The sequence below is a fragment of the Lagopus muta genome, chromosome 11, assembly GCF_023343835.1.
Source record: "Lagopus muta isolate bLagMut1 chromosome 11, bLagMut1 primary, whole genome shotgun sequence".
NCBI classification, from domain to species: domain Eukaryota; kingdom Metazoa; phylum Chordata; class Aves; order Galliformes; family Phasianidae; genus Lagopus; species Lagopus muta.
The window spans coordinates 3,389,104-3,403,855 of NC_064443.1; the positions used below are offsets into that span (position 1 = coordinate 3,389,104).

At 39.3% G+C, this 14,752-nt stretch overlaps 1 protein-coding gene across 3 annotated transcripts in view; it reads right to left on the reverse strand.

The window, feature by feature from the left end:
- LOC125698994 (centromere protein P) overlaps nt 1–14,718 on the reverse strand; it is a 119,986-nt gene extending 105,268 nt beyond the window's left edge. Inside the window, exons 1-6 of one of the 3 annotated variants that reach the window (XM_048958025.1) lie at nt 14,604–14,718; nt 12,859–13,013; nt 12,012–12,169; nt 11,553–11,641; nt 8,506–8,594; nt 1,514–1,610 (exon numbers count right to left, since the gene is read on the reverse strand). In XM_048958025.1, the coding sequence (XP_048813982.1) occupies nt 1,514–1,610; nt 8,506–8,594; nt 11,553–11,641; nt 12,012–12,169; nt 12,859–12,995 (570 nt within the window). In that variant the 5' untranslated portion in view covers nt 12,996–13,013; nt 14,604–14,718. Of the gene's footprint in view, nt 1–1,513; nt 1,611–8,505; nt 8,595–11,552; nt 11,642–12,011; nt 12,170–12,858; nt 13,014–13,194; nt 13,507–13,540; nt 13,761–14,603 lie in introns of those variants that run through there. The other 2 variants (XM_048958027.1, XM_048958026.1) reach the window with 2 other exon arrangements.
- Between the last annotated feature and the right edge of the window lie 34 nt (nt 14,719–14,752).

A 14,752-nucleotide genomic window follows, 5' to 3' on the forward strand; every position in this document is an offset into this window, starting at 1 on the left:
CAGCACTTGATATAGGATACAAAGTTACAAGGGCTACTAAGGTTGGATTTAATCATGCATCCATTTCTGAATTTTCTGATCCCAGAAAGTCGTCTTTTCTCGATAAAAGAATTAAGAATGCTGGCAGAAATAAGAAGGCCTAAAAAAATAATCTCTTCATGAGCCTATAGTGGGATTGCATAAATATTCTCCCATGCTGATATTTTTCTCAACAGTACCTTTGCCAAAAGAAGTAACTTTAAAATGATGCTCTATTGACACAAACCTGTAGCATGCACTGACTTCAATGAAAACGCCATCACAAAGATGCATTGTGTATGAAATATCTGTCATGGATTCATGGTTTCCATCAGTATGATGATGCAGAATACCAAAGAAAAGCCGTAAAGCCATGACAACATCACTGCTGGTTTACACTCAGCTCAACTAACTTCTAAAACTGTTCCCTTAAGATACACAGGACAGCTTCAAAACCACCTCCACATTTCCTATCTCCTGTCTCATGTCTTCCCATTTTTTAAAATGAAAAATAGTTTCAACTGTTCACTAAACTGCTCTGCCTGGAACAACAGTGACTGCTACCATGAGGCTAATTGAAGGATTGGTAAAGTTGGGAAACATTTTTTAAACCATTATCAGAATGAAGCAACCAGATGGAAGAAAAATACTCGCCCAGCACAGTGCTAGAAGAGCCTACAAGAGTCAAAACAAAAAGAAGTAGGAATGCAAGCAGTTCGCACTTCATAATACAGTTGAAAAGCAATGATTATGCTGAGATTAATTACACTAAACGCTTGAGCTAAATAAAATTGAGCTAAAGAACAATTTAGCAACTAATTACCCTCACATAATATCAACCATTCATCATATAAAATGCTCAGCGTTTGCAAGACTGCAGTATTTGTTTTTTTTATGTTGTGGGAGAGTTTCTTATCTTAAAACCAGTCCAAAGACAAAATAAACATGCCAAATAATGGTAACTTAAAACAAAATTTGAACACTATTTTCCAGTTCAGAGGGAGGAATGGTTTATCTCCTGTTCAAGTCAAACATTTCAGAACTGGAAGTGCTGTAGCCCAAACACATGCTGTCTCACTTTCAAGAGAGACAGATGCAGTCCTTTAGAGCTGACGCTTCAGTGCCAAAGACCACAAGCGTTAATTTTACTTTTTCCTTTTGCCTTTTTTTTTTCCCCCTGTTGTTGCTGATCTTCAAAATGAAATTTAATAGTAATAAACAGCTGCCTTGCTCCTGCACAGAAAAGGCACTGATATACTTCTTTTCCTCCATGTATAGGAAACCCAACAATAGCAGGGTAAAAACAACATGAATACCAAGCCAGGTCATTGCCTCTCGAACACAAACATCTTGAGCTAACATCCTCTTCTCCTGAATGCACAAAATTAAGATTTCCAGACCAGTCTGAAGAACACAAAGTTCACCTGCATTGCTCTCTTTTAATCAACCACTTAAGAATCAGAGTATTCACATAGAGAGGTTTGACAGACAGTACCTTGAAATGTAAGAAGGTGCACCTACGATGTTTGCACCACTCGGCATAAGATGAAAAGCTCCTGAAAAACATCAGAAGATTTCCATGTTCTTCAATGCTGCAAAAGAAAAATATACTTTTTATCCCAAACAGCACAAGTAGTATCAATTCTATAGCCTAAGATCAGCTTCTTTAGTGTAAAAGTGCAGTATTTTGTAGAAGGAAAAAAAAAAAAAAAAGCCAAGCATTTCAAGCTTCTCCAAAAGGAAAGCAGCAACAGAATTAGGCCTATTTGTAAAACGTGATAAATTGGCAAAACAATTCTCCTGTTAAGTTTTAATTTGACTTTAGGCATCTTCATTAATATTCTTTGTCTTGAATAAATTTCCAAGTGCCACACAGTAAAACAGTGATCTGCAAAACTGGTAAAACAAACCAATTACATTTCGAGGCACTGAATTCTCTGACTTCTGTCCCACCCAGCCCAATCTTGGAGCGAAATTTATTCTCCATCTCTGCCTGTGTGCCATCCAATCTTTTCAAGAGTAACCTTGAAACCACAGAAAGCAAGAAAGTCTTCTCATTAGACAATGCCTGGCAAATGTGATCTAAAAAAACATAACCTTTTAAATACAGTTACATCTTCATCCATCTTTCTTTAAGAAAAATGGTGATGTTCTCAGTAATCAGTACAGTAAGGCTGGAGGGGAAAAAGGTGATGCAGATGAATCCACAACTGAGAAATGGGCTGTGGGGATATTAGTGCCAGGCCACCCTGTGCAGAAGCTAATAAATATCCCAGGATGGAGCTGAGCTGATCCTTGCAGGTCTCTCCTCAGTATCTCCACAGCTTTAGACTCATGTGATTTAACAGCTCATCTACATCTGGATACAGTACAGTTTCATTCATTTGAACAATCCTACACTTGCATTACATAATTCTCTAGTGTTCTACAAAGACACCTTCCCTCAGCTTGCATAGAACCAGAAAGAACTCTGTTGTGCTTACAGTTTACATCACAAGACTGAAACGTAAATGCTATTTTGGCAAGGAAATATTTCAACAGCAATATGCTACAGGAAATATTAATTTCCACCTATAACACCACTGAAAAGGGAGGGGTCAGCAGCAGTCACAGCAGCAATCAAACAAGGCAAACCTGAGGAGTTTTCAAAACAAAAGACATAATGTGAGACAATAAAGGAAAAATTCCTATCATTTGGCTTGGCTGTTTTCAGAGTTACTGAATAATGTCAACTGTAAATATCCAAGTCCAATGATTTCACACTCACTGTGAGCTTTTTCCATTTCTGCTGACCGCAGTTAACAAACAGAAGCAGCTTTTCTACTTCAAGAACCAGCACTGAAGTTACTTTTGTTATACACTGAACTGCTGTGTCCTCCAGCAGAACTATGTTAGTTTGAATGGCAACACTTTTAGTAAGACACCATTACATTCCCTCTGAAATGGTCCACGAAGGCAGGCAAAGGAAATCAGTAACATGCAAAAGTTAGCCTTGAAACAAACAGAACCAATTGCATTGAGAGATGTGAACACTTAAGGTGGATGCCATCAGAGAATTAGAGAGATCATCTAACTAGGAACATAAACAGACTTTATTCACCCTCTTTACTGCGTGCAACACAACAAAAGCAACCATTAAATCTGAGAAGCTATATATATATTATATATATATGCTTCAATCAGAAGAAGAAATACAATTCACCCACTTCACAGAGCATAATACAAAAGACAGACTAGAGAAAATAGATGGAGAGCTGCTATGGGAAAAGGAAGAGGAAGGAGATGTTTGGTCTAGTTTAAACTGCTTCCCTTGTCACTATCAGACCACCTAAAAAGCCACTTTCCCTCCTGTTTATGAGCTCCCTTCAAATACTGGGAGGCTGCAGTGAGGTCTCCCTGGGGTCTCTTCTTCAGGCTGAAGAAGTCCAGCTCCCTCAGCCTGTCTTTGTGAGATAGGTGCTCCAGCCCTCTGAGCAGTTTTGTGGTCTCCTCTGGGCTCCATGTCTCTCTTGTGATGTGCCCAAGACTGAGCACAGTACCCCAGATGGAGCCCCACAAGGGCAGAGCAGAGTGGGATGCTCCCCTCCCTCACCCTGTTGCCATTCCTCTCTTGATGCAGCCCAGGTTAATGCTGGCCTTCTGAGCTGCACACTACTGGCTCACATCCCTAGAAACCTCAAGTTCTTCTCCCAGTTCAGGGACTGCCCCAACCCAAGTGCAACACCTTGCCCTTGTTGAACCTCATAAGGTTCCTGTGGGCCTACTTCCCAAGCTCATTCAGGTCCTTCTGGATGGCATCTGTTCCTTCTGCTGTATCAGTTGCACCACTCAACTCGGTGTCACCTGCAGACTTGCTGAGAGTACACTTGACCCCATGGTTGTTGATAAGGGTATAGAAGAGCAGCAGTCTCCATGCTGACCCTGGAGGATACTACTCATCACCAGCATCCACCTGGACAGAGCCACTGGCAGCAACTCTAGCCACAGCCATCCAGCTGACTCCTCATCCACCAAATAGCTCACCTTCAAACCCCTCTCTTCCTAATATAGAGAAAAGGATGTAATGTAGGAACATAGCAAAGACCTTGCAGAAATCCAGACTTCTAATACTTCAAAAACATTAATGACTTTCCTGTTAGAGATAAGCTATTTTTTGGATGTTCAGAACAGGTGAGAGCCAAACTTGACTCCTTCAGCAGAATGGCTGCAAGCTTATTACTGACTCACTTCAGCAGTTCAAGGGAGAACTTTGCCTGAGGTCCAGCTTTACTTAATGTATAGGAACTGCAATGCATTACACAAACTGGAAAAAAAAAATAAAAAATGGGACATTCATTCAGATTCCGAAAATGTAAAAGAAAAGCCAAACAAGTTTTATCCTAGCCTGGAAAGAACAACATCATTAAAGGAAATTACCCAAGTAGTCACAACTGCCAGCAAAACCAGGCCAAGACAAAAAAAAAAACAAAAAGCCATGCTGGCAGCACAGGCTAAATTGAATCCCTGGAAGAAAGTAGACACACACATTTACAATAACTATCTCTGTGTCCTGGACGGGATTTTTATTTTTAACCACAACTCAATCATTTACACAAAGTCTGCACACAGTATAGTAAAATTCAAGACTGCAACAACTGCCCAAATCTCACTATCCAGCAAATGTGATTCTACACAGACAGCAACACACATTTTAAGCCCACCTACCTGGAAGGGAGGAATACAAACGTTTGTAACAATTTACATACTTGAAGTTTGTTTTTAAAAGTGATCACTTCCATGAGTAACCAATTTAATGCAGCTTAAAAGCACGTTGCAAGCCTTGTGACATTGTTTCTACATGATATTATTTGTTTTTTTAGGCAACATGGTAGCTGAAAGTTCTTAAGACCAGATCATCAAGTAGAGAAATACAGATATTCGTAACAAGATCAGAGAAACAGTTGCATCAAAGATTTTAAGAGGCACACAAAATGGTTAAGGTACCAAAAGGAAATTACAGTGTCGAAAGAAAGTAAGGACTTCTAATTCCTGCTCCGGAGTTCGAAGCTCAGTGGGCAGCAGGGACCTCTCCACTTACTGCCTTCTGTTGAGTGAAAGAGGTCAGTGTGCCATCCTTGTACCACCCAGCTTCATCCCTGAACAACACTGCTGAATGGCAGTTAAAAAAACACACAGCAAGAAAACAGATTGACATTGAAGTTCTTTGGATCAAACAGAGAGCCAAAAAAAGCTACATGTGAGCTGTGTTTCAATGAACGTTCTGATAGCATTGATAGCATCACAAAAAAAAAAAAAAAAAAAAAAAAAAAAAGGACAATATTGGGTGTAGAATAGGTAAATCCCCAATTAGCCAGAATTAGCTTAATTCTTAATGCTGAAGTCAGTTCCCACAAATCTCAACACGCTGAGAACACTTCCAGAATGAGGACTGCTCTGAAAGTAATGCCTCCTACGTGATTTTGCTGGCAGAAGGGCAGCAGAGCTCAAACTTCCCCTCCATCATTCCGTGACACGTTGTTGCCATACGAGAGACGGCAGCAGAGGGGCAGCCTGAGAAAACGGGATCTGACACAGAAGTGCACATGGAACAAACGTGTGCCATTGAGCTCTTCTGTGCAGAAAAAAACTGCATCCACTGGCATTTATCAGTGCTTGCTGGACATTTATAGAGACCAAACAGAAGATGTGAGCCCAGTGGGTACTGTGTTTCAGCAGTGGTGACAGTGGGTCACCTCTGCTGTGCAGATTTTGACAACCGTGGCATGCAGGCTCTTGTTCAGTAGTGCTGAAGGCAGTGCAGAGCTAATGGTGGAGACTGTACTGAAAAACTGTGTTCTGTAGCTAGGAATTTGCTCTATCAAATAGTGCTGTTGTGCTCTTTATATCTATTGTAGACTCTATGGAAACAGGAGCAACCTACAGACAACAAGGTGGTAAGAAGTTAAAGCTTAAGCCTCTTTTTGGAACAAACTAAGCAATACAAACTGTCACTAAAAAAAAAAAAAAAGTTAGTTACAAACAGAAAACATCAATCTCCAAAGCCAACATCACGTAAGAGAGAAGCTATCCAAAAACAGCAAACAGCATTTTTAAGCCCAGTGTTAACTATGCACCAGGTTAGAATCACACGCCCTTTGCCCAAGCACCGTCTCCTTTTACAGTATAACATCAACAAAGCACAAAAGCATCTAAGAAGTTCTAAAGTTGCAGCACTATTTCAGTGTTCAGTACACAGGACTTCTTGCACTGGGATATAAAACCAAGGAATTACTCTTACAGCTGCAGGAATAATTTATGCTTCACCTCACTTCCAAGATAGCAAGTCCATGCAGTGTTTGACGTAATGCAGACCTTGCACAAACCCTTCACTATTACTGTTCAATTCTATTAATTACTAAAACATATCAGCAGTTTTCCAACTGCCTATAAACTCCTCCTAAGTAGTCCATGCAATCGTTTGTCTGCCCTCACCTGTTAGATTAGTTAAGTAATAAAAAGAAGAAATGGGGAGGAGGATTTTCCTTGGATATTGTAGTCCTCAGTGCTACAATAAAGTTTAACCTGGGTTATAACTTGTGCAAGGGGACTTGAGCAAAACTCAAAAGTAGAAGCATTGTGATGTTACCTGTACAGATGTTTCACTGTTACAGCATATTTTAAAAGGTGTACCTCTTCCTTAAACAACTATCAGATTCCAACAGTACCTTGTTGAAAATAAACTTGAGTTCTCCTTTTAAAAACATGTTGCTCAAGCGCTTTATTATTCTTGTTTTCTTCCAAAGCAGGATGGGCTTGGGAATTAGAACTGACTGCCAAGTTTCTAACTCCAGTGCTATTAAAGATCATGCATTATGAAAAATGGAACCAAAAGAAGTTAGAATGGCTGAGAGGAAAAATTCAGGCCACCTGAGAAAAGGCACTTGGCAAGGCTGGGCCATGGGAGTGAAGGAAAAATGAGAAAAGTGATAGGGAGACTGAGAAGAACAATACCAGATTCAGGTGGACAAGAACTGGAGGGAGAGGAAGGGAAGACATAGGAATCAAAATTCTCAGATTAACTGGACACTGAAGAATAGAAGAGCTATTAGGGAAAATGAAGTCTGAAACTAGGCATGAAAAGAAGAGATTGGGAATTGGTAAGAACCTAGAAAGGGGATTGAGAAAACAAACCTTAAGGGAACATCACATCATCAGATTAAGCCAGTCTAATGATGCACTGCTGTCTATAAACACACACTGCCAATATGAACTCCACTCTGACAATGTATTTCCTGCCTCAAATGAGTAATAAATGTAATGTATAAGAGCTATATTTACACATTACCATTAATTTCTCTTTCAACCACTTGAGTACACTGGCATCATTTACCTTCCAGCTTAATTAATGTACACACATGAGAAGAACAGATGATACGTGCAAATGGAAGCTGAAGAGACAGCAGAACTGTTTGCTTTACTGATAGCATTGCCCTAACCCATGCTGCTCATAAAAACTTGTATTTACTATGAATACTTGTGCAACGTAGAAAAGGAGGAGAATAGTGAAAAAAAAGAGGCCAAACTGGAGCCAAAGGATCGAGCCAGGATGAAATGAAGTCTGAAGCTATTTCAATACATTAGTTTCTGATATAACCATCAAACCCCACGACAACTATGCTGTCAAAAAATGCACATGAAAAACCACAGTAATTTCCTTTTCTAAATCCTGCTTCTAGAGAGAAATGCACCACTATTTCTCTTCCTACCACTAGCTGTAGTAGATTTGAATGGCAATTCAAATCTTATAAACAAAACACTCAGCTGTGCCTATGAACTAATTAAGCCTGAGGTAACTTACAGACCTTTCTTCTTTCCCAAACACTTGCCTTCCCTCCCCATTCTCAAGTCTAAAAAGTAACACATTAAAGGACAAGATTAAGTTAGCTATCCAGTAATAATTAATAATTTAATTATAACATAGACTGGGATCGAGTGTACCCTCAGCAAGTTTAAAGCTAAATGCTTCAGAGGGAAAGAATATCATTCAGAAAACCTCAACAGGCTTGAAAGGTGGGCCCATGCAAATCTCATGGAGCTCAACAAGGCCGAGAGCGAGGCCCTGCACCCACGTCAGAGCAACCTCAAATATCATCCCACGAACCAAAAGCTGATAAGCTCACGATTACATGAATGAAAACGCAGTATCTGAGTTTATCTTGTTACCTATTTCTCTGAACCAAACAATTCCAAACATCTAAAGCATATTACAACCCCAAACATGTTCCTGCTTGACATGAATTCCTTTAAGCCCCTTCAGACCTTATGAACAATGTCTGTTCCATCTTGTCTCCACAGGGATATGCACTGGTGATAGGAAGCATGAAGGTTGGGCTAACAGTACCTTACCTCCCAAAGAAATCGCAAGTAGCTTTCATCAGAATGCTGTATTGCTTCAGCACTGAGTGTCTCATGCAACAACTTTTCTTAAACAAAAAAACTCTGCATTACCTGGACACAAACTTGCTTAATTCTGAATACGGCCCCGATTCCATTAGGATGTGGAGGTCAGTAACAGCAGCAGACACATTCTTGTTGTTCTAGATCAGAGAAACAACAATGCAATACTTTAGAAGTTTCTCTAGAAAGAAATATAGGGACACATGCATAAGATATACCAAAATCTACACAAATACTGCTACAGACAAAGCCTATAAAACTGTATTTTTAAGCTATGTCTCACTTTACGAAATTTTTTTGCATTTCAACACATCAGCATCATCCAGGCAACAAAGATTTTGGAGTAACATCTGAGCTGCTCTGTGCAGAGAACAGACATCTGTAAAAGAAGATTTCTTTACAAGAACTTCATCTGCTCCCTTCTGTGTCACTTAAACTGCAGATTCTTCTCATTTTTCAACACAACTCCTCCATCACATAAACCAGAAATCTCAAGCTTAATCTCTCTTTTGGAAAACATCCTAATGCTAAAATCCTAAAATTCTGAAGTCCTTCTTCTGCTTGCATTCCTTCCATTTTACAACCTATTGTTTTGTCTCAAACTCTTGTCTCATTTTACAATAACACAACACTGAGGGATACATCATAAAACGTTCCCAACTTCAAATACCTCACAAACTAAGAAAACATCAAGAAAAGAAAATCATTCAGTAGAAATGAAACCATGGAAGAACTGAAATCTTTTTTTTCTATAAATTCTTGAGCACACCAGAGGAATACATCAGATAACAGTGAATGAAAAATAATACCTTGAAGACCATAGCAAACGTTTCACTTTATTATGGAGACTTTGTACTTATCTTTATTCTCAGTCACTACAGGGAAACAGCAACAGAGGAAACTATTGGGAAAAAGTGGAATCACATGCAAACATCCCACAGCAATCCTTCTACTGCCATCAGCAGAGATAGAAAAAGCAAACCAAGAGGCTACAAAGTGTAATAGGTTGGGTAGGTAACATCAGGAAAAACCATTTTAAATTGAGAGCAAAAGGTTCAACACATGCATGGAGGAGCAGTTGTAAGCAGTTATAAGCTAATATACTGTTGTCTAAAAAAACCTGCTTTTCCAGGAAGCAGGCTAAGAACATCTGCTAAGATGCCATCAATGTCATCCCAGGGTGACATAAAAGAATTTAAATGAAAAGTCTCGAGAAGAAAGCAATTTTTTAAATGATTGCTTTCTCAATGGTTTTAGATCTGTTTAGGCAGATTTTCAAGCTAATTGCACTCGTCTGCTACTAACATCTAAAAACAGCAAGAAGGAAAGTAATAAACAAATGCTTTTACATTAAACTGCTTTGTTTGTCCACATTTGGACCTTGGTAAGCACCTACTACTCACAAGAGTAAACAAACAGGAGTTTCTCCACTTGCACTCCAAGCCAGCAAAACACTAAGCAGCTTTTCAATATGTTCTCTCCTAGTCTGATGGTGTATCAAAACTAAAGGATCAGCCAAGATGCAGAATATGTCAAGCAGTGAGCAAACAGTACAGCATCAGCACAGCCAACTTCAGCTATGGAAAGCTAGCCAGAGTGAACTCACATCTACCTGCTTTGTCTTCATACAATTGTATTTTGGAAAACAGCTTTCTAAGTGCATGATTGTGATGCTGTAATGTGATGAAAAGCACAGCAATAGTGGCACAGTTACAAAATCCTAGGCTACAGCAAATGACAAGAAGCCCAAACGCAGCAGCCCTAGACACAAAAACAAACCACACATGTACCTCCTGACCTGTGTAGGTAACACCATAAACAAAAGCCTAGACATACGTATTGTGGCCAAAAAAAAAAGTGCTCTCCAACTGTGTCTGCTTGACTAATTTACAGCTTTGCTGAACACAGCCACAACTCAAAGACATGAAAAAGCACAAAATGTTGGTGATACAAATTTGATTAAGTGAAGCTACGTTTACATGTAACATGTATTGTGTTTTAAGCAGTAATCTACAGGTATTGTGTATTTTAATGCTTTGCATGACCTAATCTTATTAAAAGGCTATATTTTTATTAACTGAAGGTTTGGTTTGTTAATACAAACACACTCAGTTTTCTGTGTTTCACATATCTACAAAGTGTAACTCCGTCAGCACCGGTTTTAGGTGGTAAACAGGCGGCTACTGCCACCTAGTGGTACAATGTATTGGAACCCCATGAATACACTCAACAGTCAGATTTATCACCCGCGCTCCATCGACGTCAAATACCACAGAACACAAAGAATTTATCATTCCAAAGGACCACGCGAGTGAGAAACATAATCAAGACCCACGATTGATGCAGGTTATTTCCATGCCTAAAGCTAAATGCAGTTCTACACATCAATGCTACAGCAGCACTACAAGGAGTCGAAGTTCTAAGCCATGCTGCGAAATAACTTCATTCAACTCAGCTCTCAAAATTCCACATCATAGAACTGCAGACGAGTAACTAAATGCTCATTTCCTAAAGTCACAATGGCTTCTCTTCGCCACCTTCAAAGTTGACCTGAAAATCAAGTTTTCCTGAGAAGAAAACTTCCCAATGCCAAAAAAAGTTATTGTGAACTCTTGCCCACTGCTGACCATTCTGAGCTCTGTACTAACAGATTCTGACAAGAGCTTCCTTGCAAAAGGTGCCATAATTGGTGTAACTTCTGTGCAGTCCCCATGATGAAATGGCAGTTCACACCAATGAAGTGAGTAAGAGTATAACCAAAGTAAAAAAGAAGCTCTTCTTGCTTTTAACATTTTAGCTTTTCCTCTGTACCCTCAAGAGATGTGGGGCTTGGAACTTTCCATTCTCCAGTTCAAGATACCAGATTATAGGAGAATGTGGTAGGAATTTCATGACTGGATGTAGAACTTGAACTTTAGAATTATTTTGCTTGGATGCACGTGGAACTCAAAAGCTGGGTCCATCTGTCATAGAGAGGCTTACATCAAGGAAGCAGCCATAATGATAAAACACCAGTTAAAAGTTTAAGCATTAACTTTCGTTCATTTGAAGTTTTGCTTGTTTATTTATTTGTTTTTAATATTAACATTAACTGTTACCTGCACTTCAAGAAGCTGGAATTCCAAACAAAAAGGCAAGGACTGGCAATTTCCTGATAATCTGTGCTTCTGAACTGTTCTTTTTGCAGCTGTTGTTAAAAAATAAAAATAATAAAAAAAGAAAGTTAGCAAAATACTTATAACTTATTCAACCACTACTGCATTTCTTCCACTAATCATGTTTAAAGTACCAAACAATTCTGTTCATCATAGAAATCATGAAATTAAGTGAAACACGTTAAGAAAAGAACTGTTAACTTCATAGGAAACTTTTGCTTTTCCACATGAAAAATACAGTACTTGCTCAGAAACTGTTTTCTCAATAAAGGCAGTTATCCTGAAATACAGTAGCATTTTCTTTCTGTTAACATTTGAAGTAGAATTACAACATGCATCTGCAAGTGTAATCAACTGAAACGTGTTCAGCACAGCACCAGTAACAGCCACAAAAATGCTTACTTTTTTCTAATGTTTTCTTAGAATGACTTGTGATCTGAATACCAGTGAACTTCACCAAAAAGGAGAGATCTCTCTCTAGACTTTCAAGTTCAGCCTTCAGGTCCCATGGAGACGTATGTCCCTTAAGTTCTCCCAGAAATTCCCCTTGGAATAATTTTCTGGAAGTAAAAAAATGGGAATGAGAAAAAATGTATAATAAATAAACAAACAAAAGACTCAAGGGATAAGAGAATGTTTTGTTAAATCAGTACAACAGTATCGTTAAATTAAAGGCATTTGTAATTTGTTTGAGAGCTTTCAGTCCAAGATCAGCTGTCAGAAATCTAATTTCAGTTAAATTTCTAACCTGTTTGTGTTCACTGCCAGGCAGACAGAGCCTTTAAGTTTTTATATATAAGCACTTGGAGGAACATACAATAAAAGTGAGCTGTGATGCCTTTAGCAACCTGACATAGCTTATCTAGAGAATATACTTTCAGTATGGAATATCAATTGAAAAATGAAAAGCTCCACTTCTACAGGTGTGACTGCCTATACAAGAACCCAGCTTTTTTTTTTTTTTAAGTAACATCTGTGTGCACAACTTTGCACAGCCCACACATGAACTGACATTACTGCCTTTTTCAGACAAAAAAACCTAAACAAAACACACAGACGTCACTAAAAAGAAATTAACTACTTATTATTTGTAATCCTCTATCACAACTGATCCATATCCTAAACAAGATCTGTATCACAACAGCACTGCAAAAATAAGTACAAGTCTCAATGCTGTAACACACAGACAAAGGCATAAGTGAAAGAATTTTGATAAATGTCAATAATCCAATACAAGCAGAAGACGTACACTGACATCTGTACTTCTTTATCAGAAAAAAAGGTGGATTCCTGTTGGATATCTTCATATTTTTCAGACAACAGCTTAATTTCTGCTTCCAGTAGCTGAATTTCATCTTCATAAACTTGATAAACGCTGCGATCCATTTCTCACACTGCAAGATACTGGGAAAACAAATGTACGTGTTAGGTCTCACCTTCCCCCAAAATGGATCAATTTCACAATTAAATTTACCCAAATAATTAATTTTAAAATACAAATATGGCATTAGCCAACATTTCTCCTGCCATAACATGAAACAATCCAATTGTATCTCACATCTTTTGAAAATTAAAGAATATTTACCATTTTAAAATCTCCTGAGAAGCTCTGACAAATACAATGATTTACACTGCTGTAATCAATTTGTAGAATTAAGCAACACTGTTTGCTATGGAAGATTAAACTAATATGTGAGCCTTGATACTCAGCAACTAAATTCAGCAGGAATTCTGTCATCAGCCTGAAATCAGAACAAGGCTTCAGGACAAGCAGAACTCCAATCTTCATACAACAGTACTTTGGCATCAACATAATTCCTATTTAAACTCCTAAGAAACCCCATTATAAGGCTACTGGTCTACAAGTAGATAAAACATGGGAGAAGCAGCAGCTTCTTCCATGCAACAATTGTGAATGTAACAATACTAACAATTGTACCAGCAAGAATCTGACAAAGAACAAACCTCTGTCTTGAAATAATAAAATAAAAATGAACAACAATTAAGAATACTCTCCAAAGTATGTAAAAACTTAGGGGGGAAAAAAATGGCTTTGTTGCATTAATTCCTTAACAACAGAATCCATAGAGCCTAAATGTAAATCTTAGATCACTTGCAAGACATAAATCACTGCATAACTGTATGGGAACTGTTGAGGCACAGCCTGAACCACTGATGGAGCACCTGGGGAAAGGACCCGGTCAGCCTTAGAAGCACAGGTGAAGGGAATTTAGCTGTGAGACAGGAAGGGGTGGAGCCTGGCTGTGCTTCTCTTAGAGCTCATTGAAGGGCTGACTGCTAACGGGGAAGGATGTCTGGTTGGGGATCCTTTCCTTGTGAGCCCAGATTTTCAGAGATGGGTGAGCACTTCTTTCTAACACCTTTCCATTGCGTTGGTCCCTTTGTCATTACACCTCCTGCATCACCACTCTATTGCACTGATCCTTCCGATTGCTACAGTAACCGACAGATACCAAAGCAAAAAGAGGGAAGCAGCGTAGCAGGATTTCTTTGAGAATCTTGAACTGTGATTTCACCTCGGAAACCAGCAGTCAGTGGCAGCATCTGAGCAGTGCTCCAGGAGCACTGAGGGATGGAGCACAGCTGCTCTTAGCAAACACGGAAGCATTAACGAGCAAAAAGCAGTGGACAGGCACAAGGAACAGTCGCCTTACACGACTAAATCAAAAAGCAAATAAGGTTTTTAATTTAAATACTGGGACTAGAATGCCAGGCTTAGACACAGCCCATGCAAAGGGCTGTGCAACTCAACCCTGATACATTAATTTACCAGGAAAACGAACCTGCTCTGTGCTGGGACGAGAAACAGAAGCGAAAGGAAGTTAAAAAGTGCGTTTTAGCACGTCTTAAGGTTGGGGTTTCGTCTGCTCTTTGAAAAACTAGAATGCACTGAGGATCGCTACGGCTGTAACCAGCAGAACCTCTGGAAACAAAAACAAAGAACAAAACAGTTGCGACGGGAGAAAGTTTTACCTGAAGTCGTCAGCTGCTTACATCAGCAGCACCGTCAGCTCACGCGGCAGGAACGCGTTCAGCGGGCTGGCAGCACGGAGCGGCGCCTGCAGGCGTTGCCGCCGGGAGCTCAGCCGCCCCTCACAGCCACCACCGCTGCTTCGAAGCGC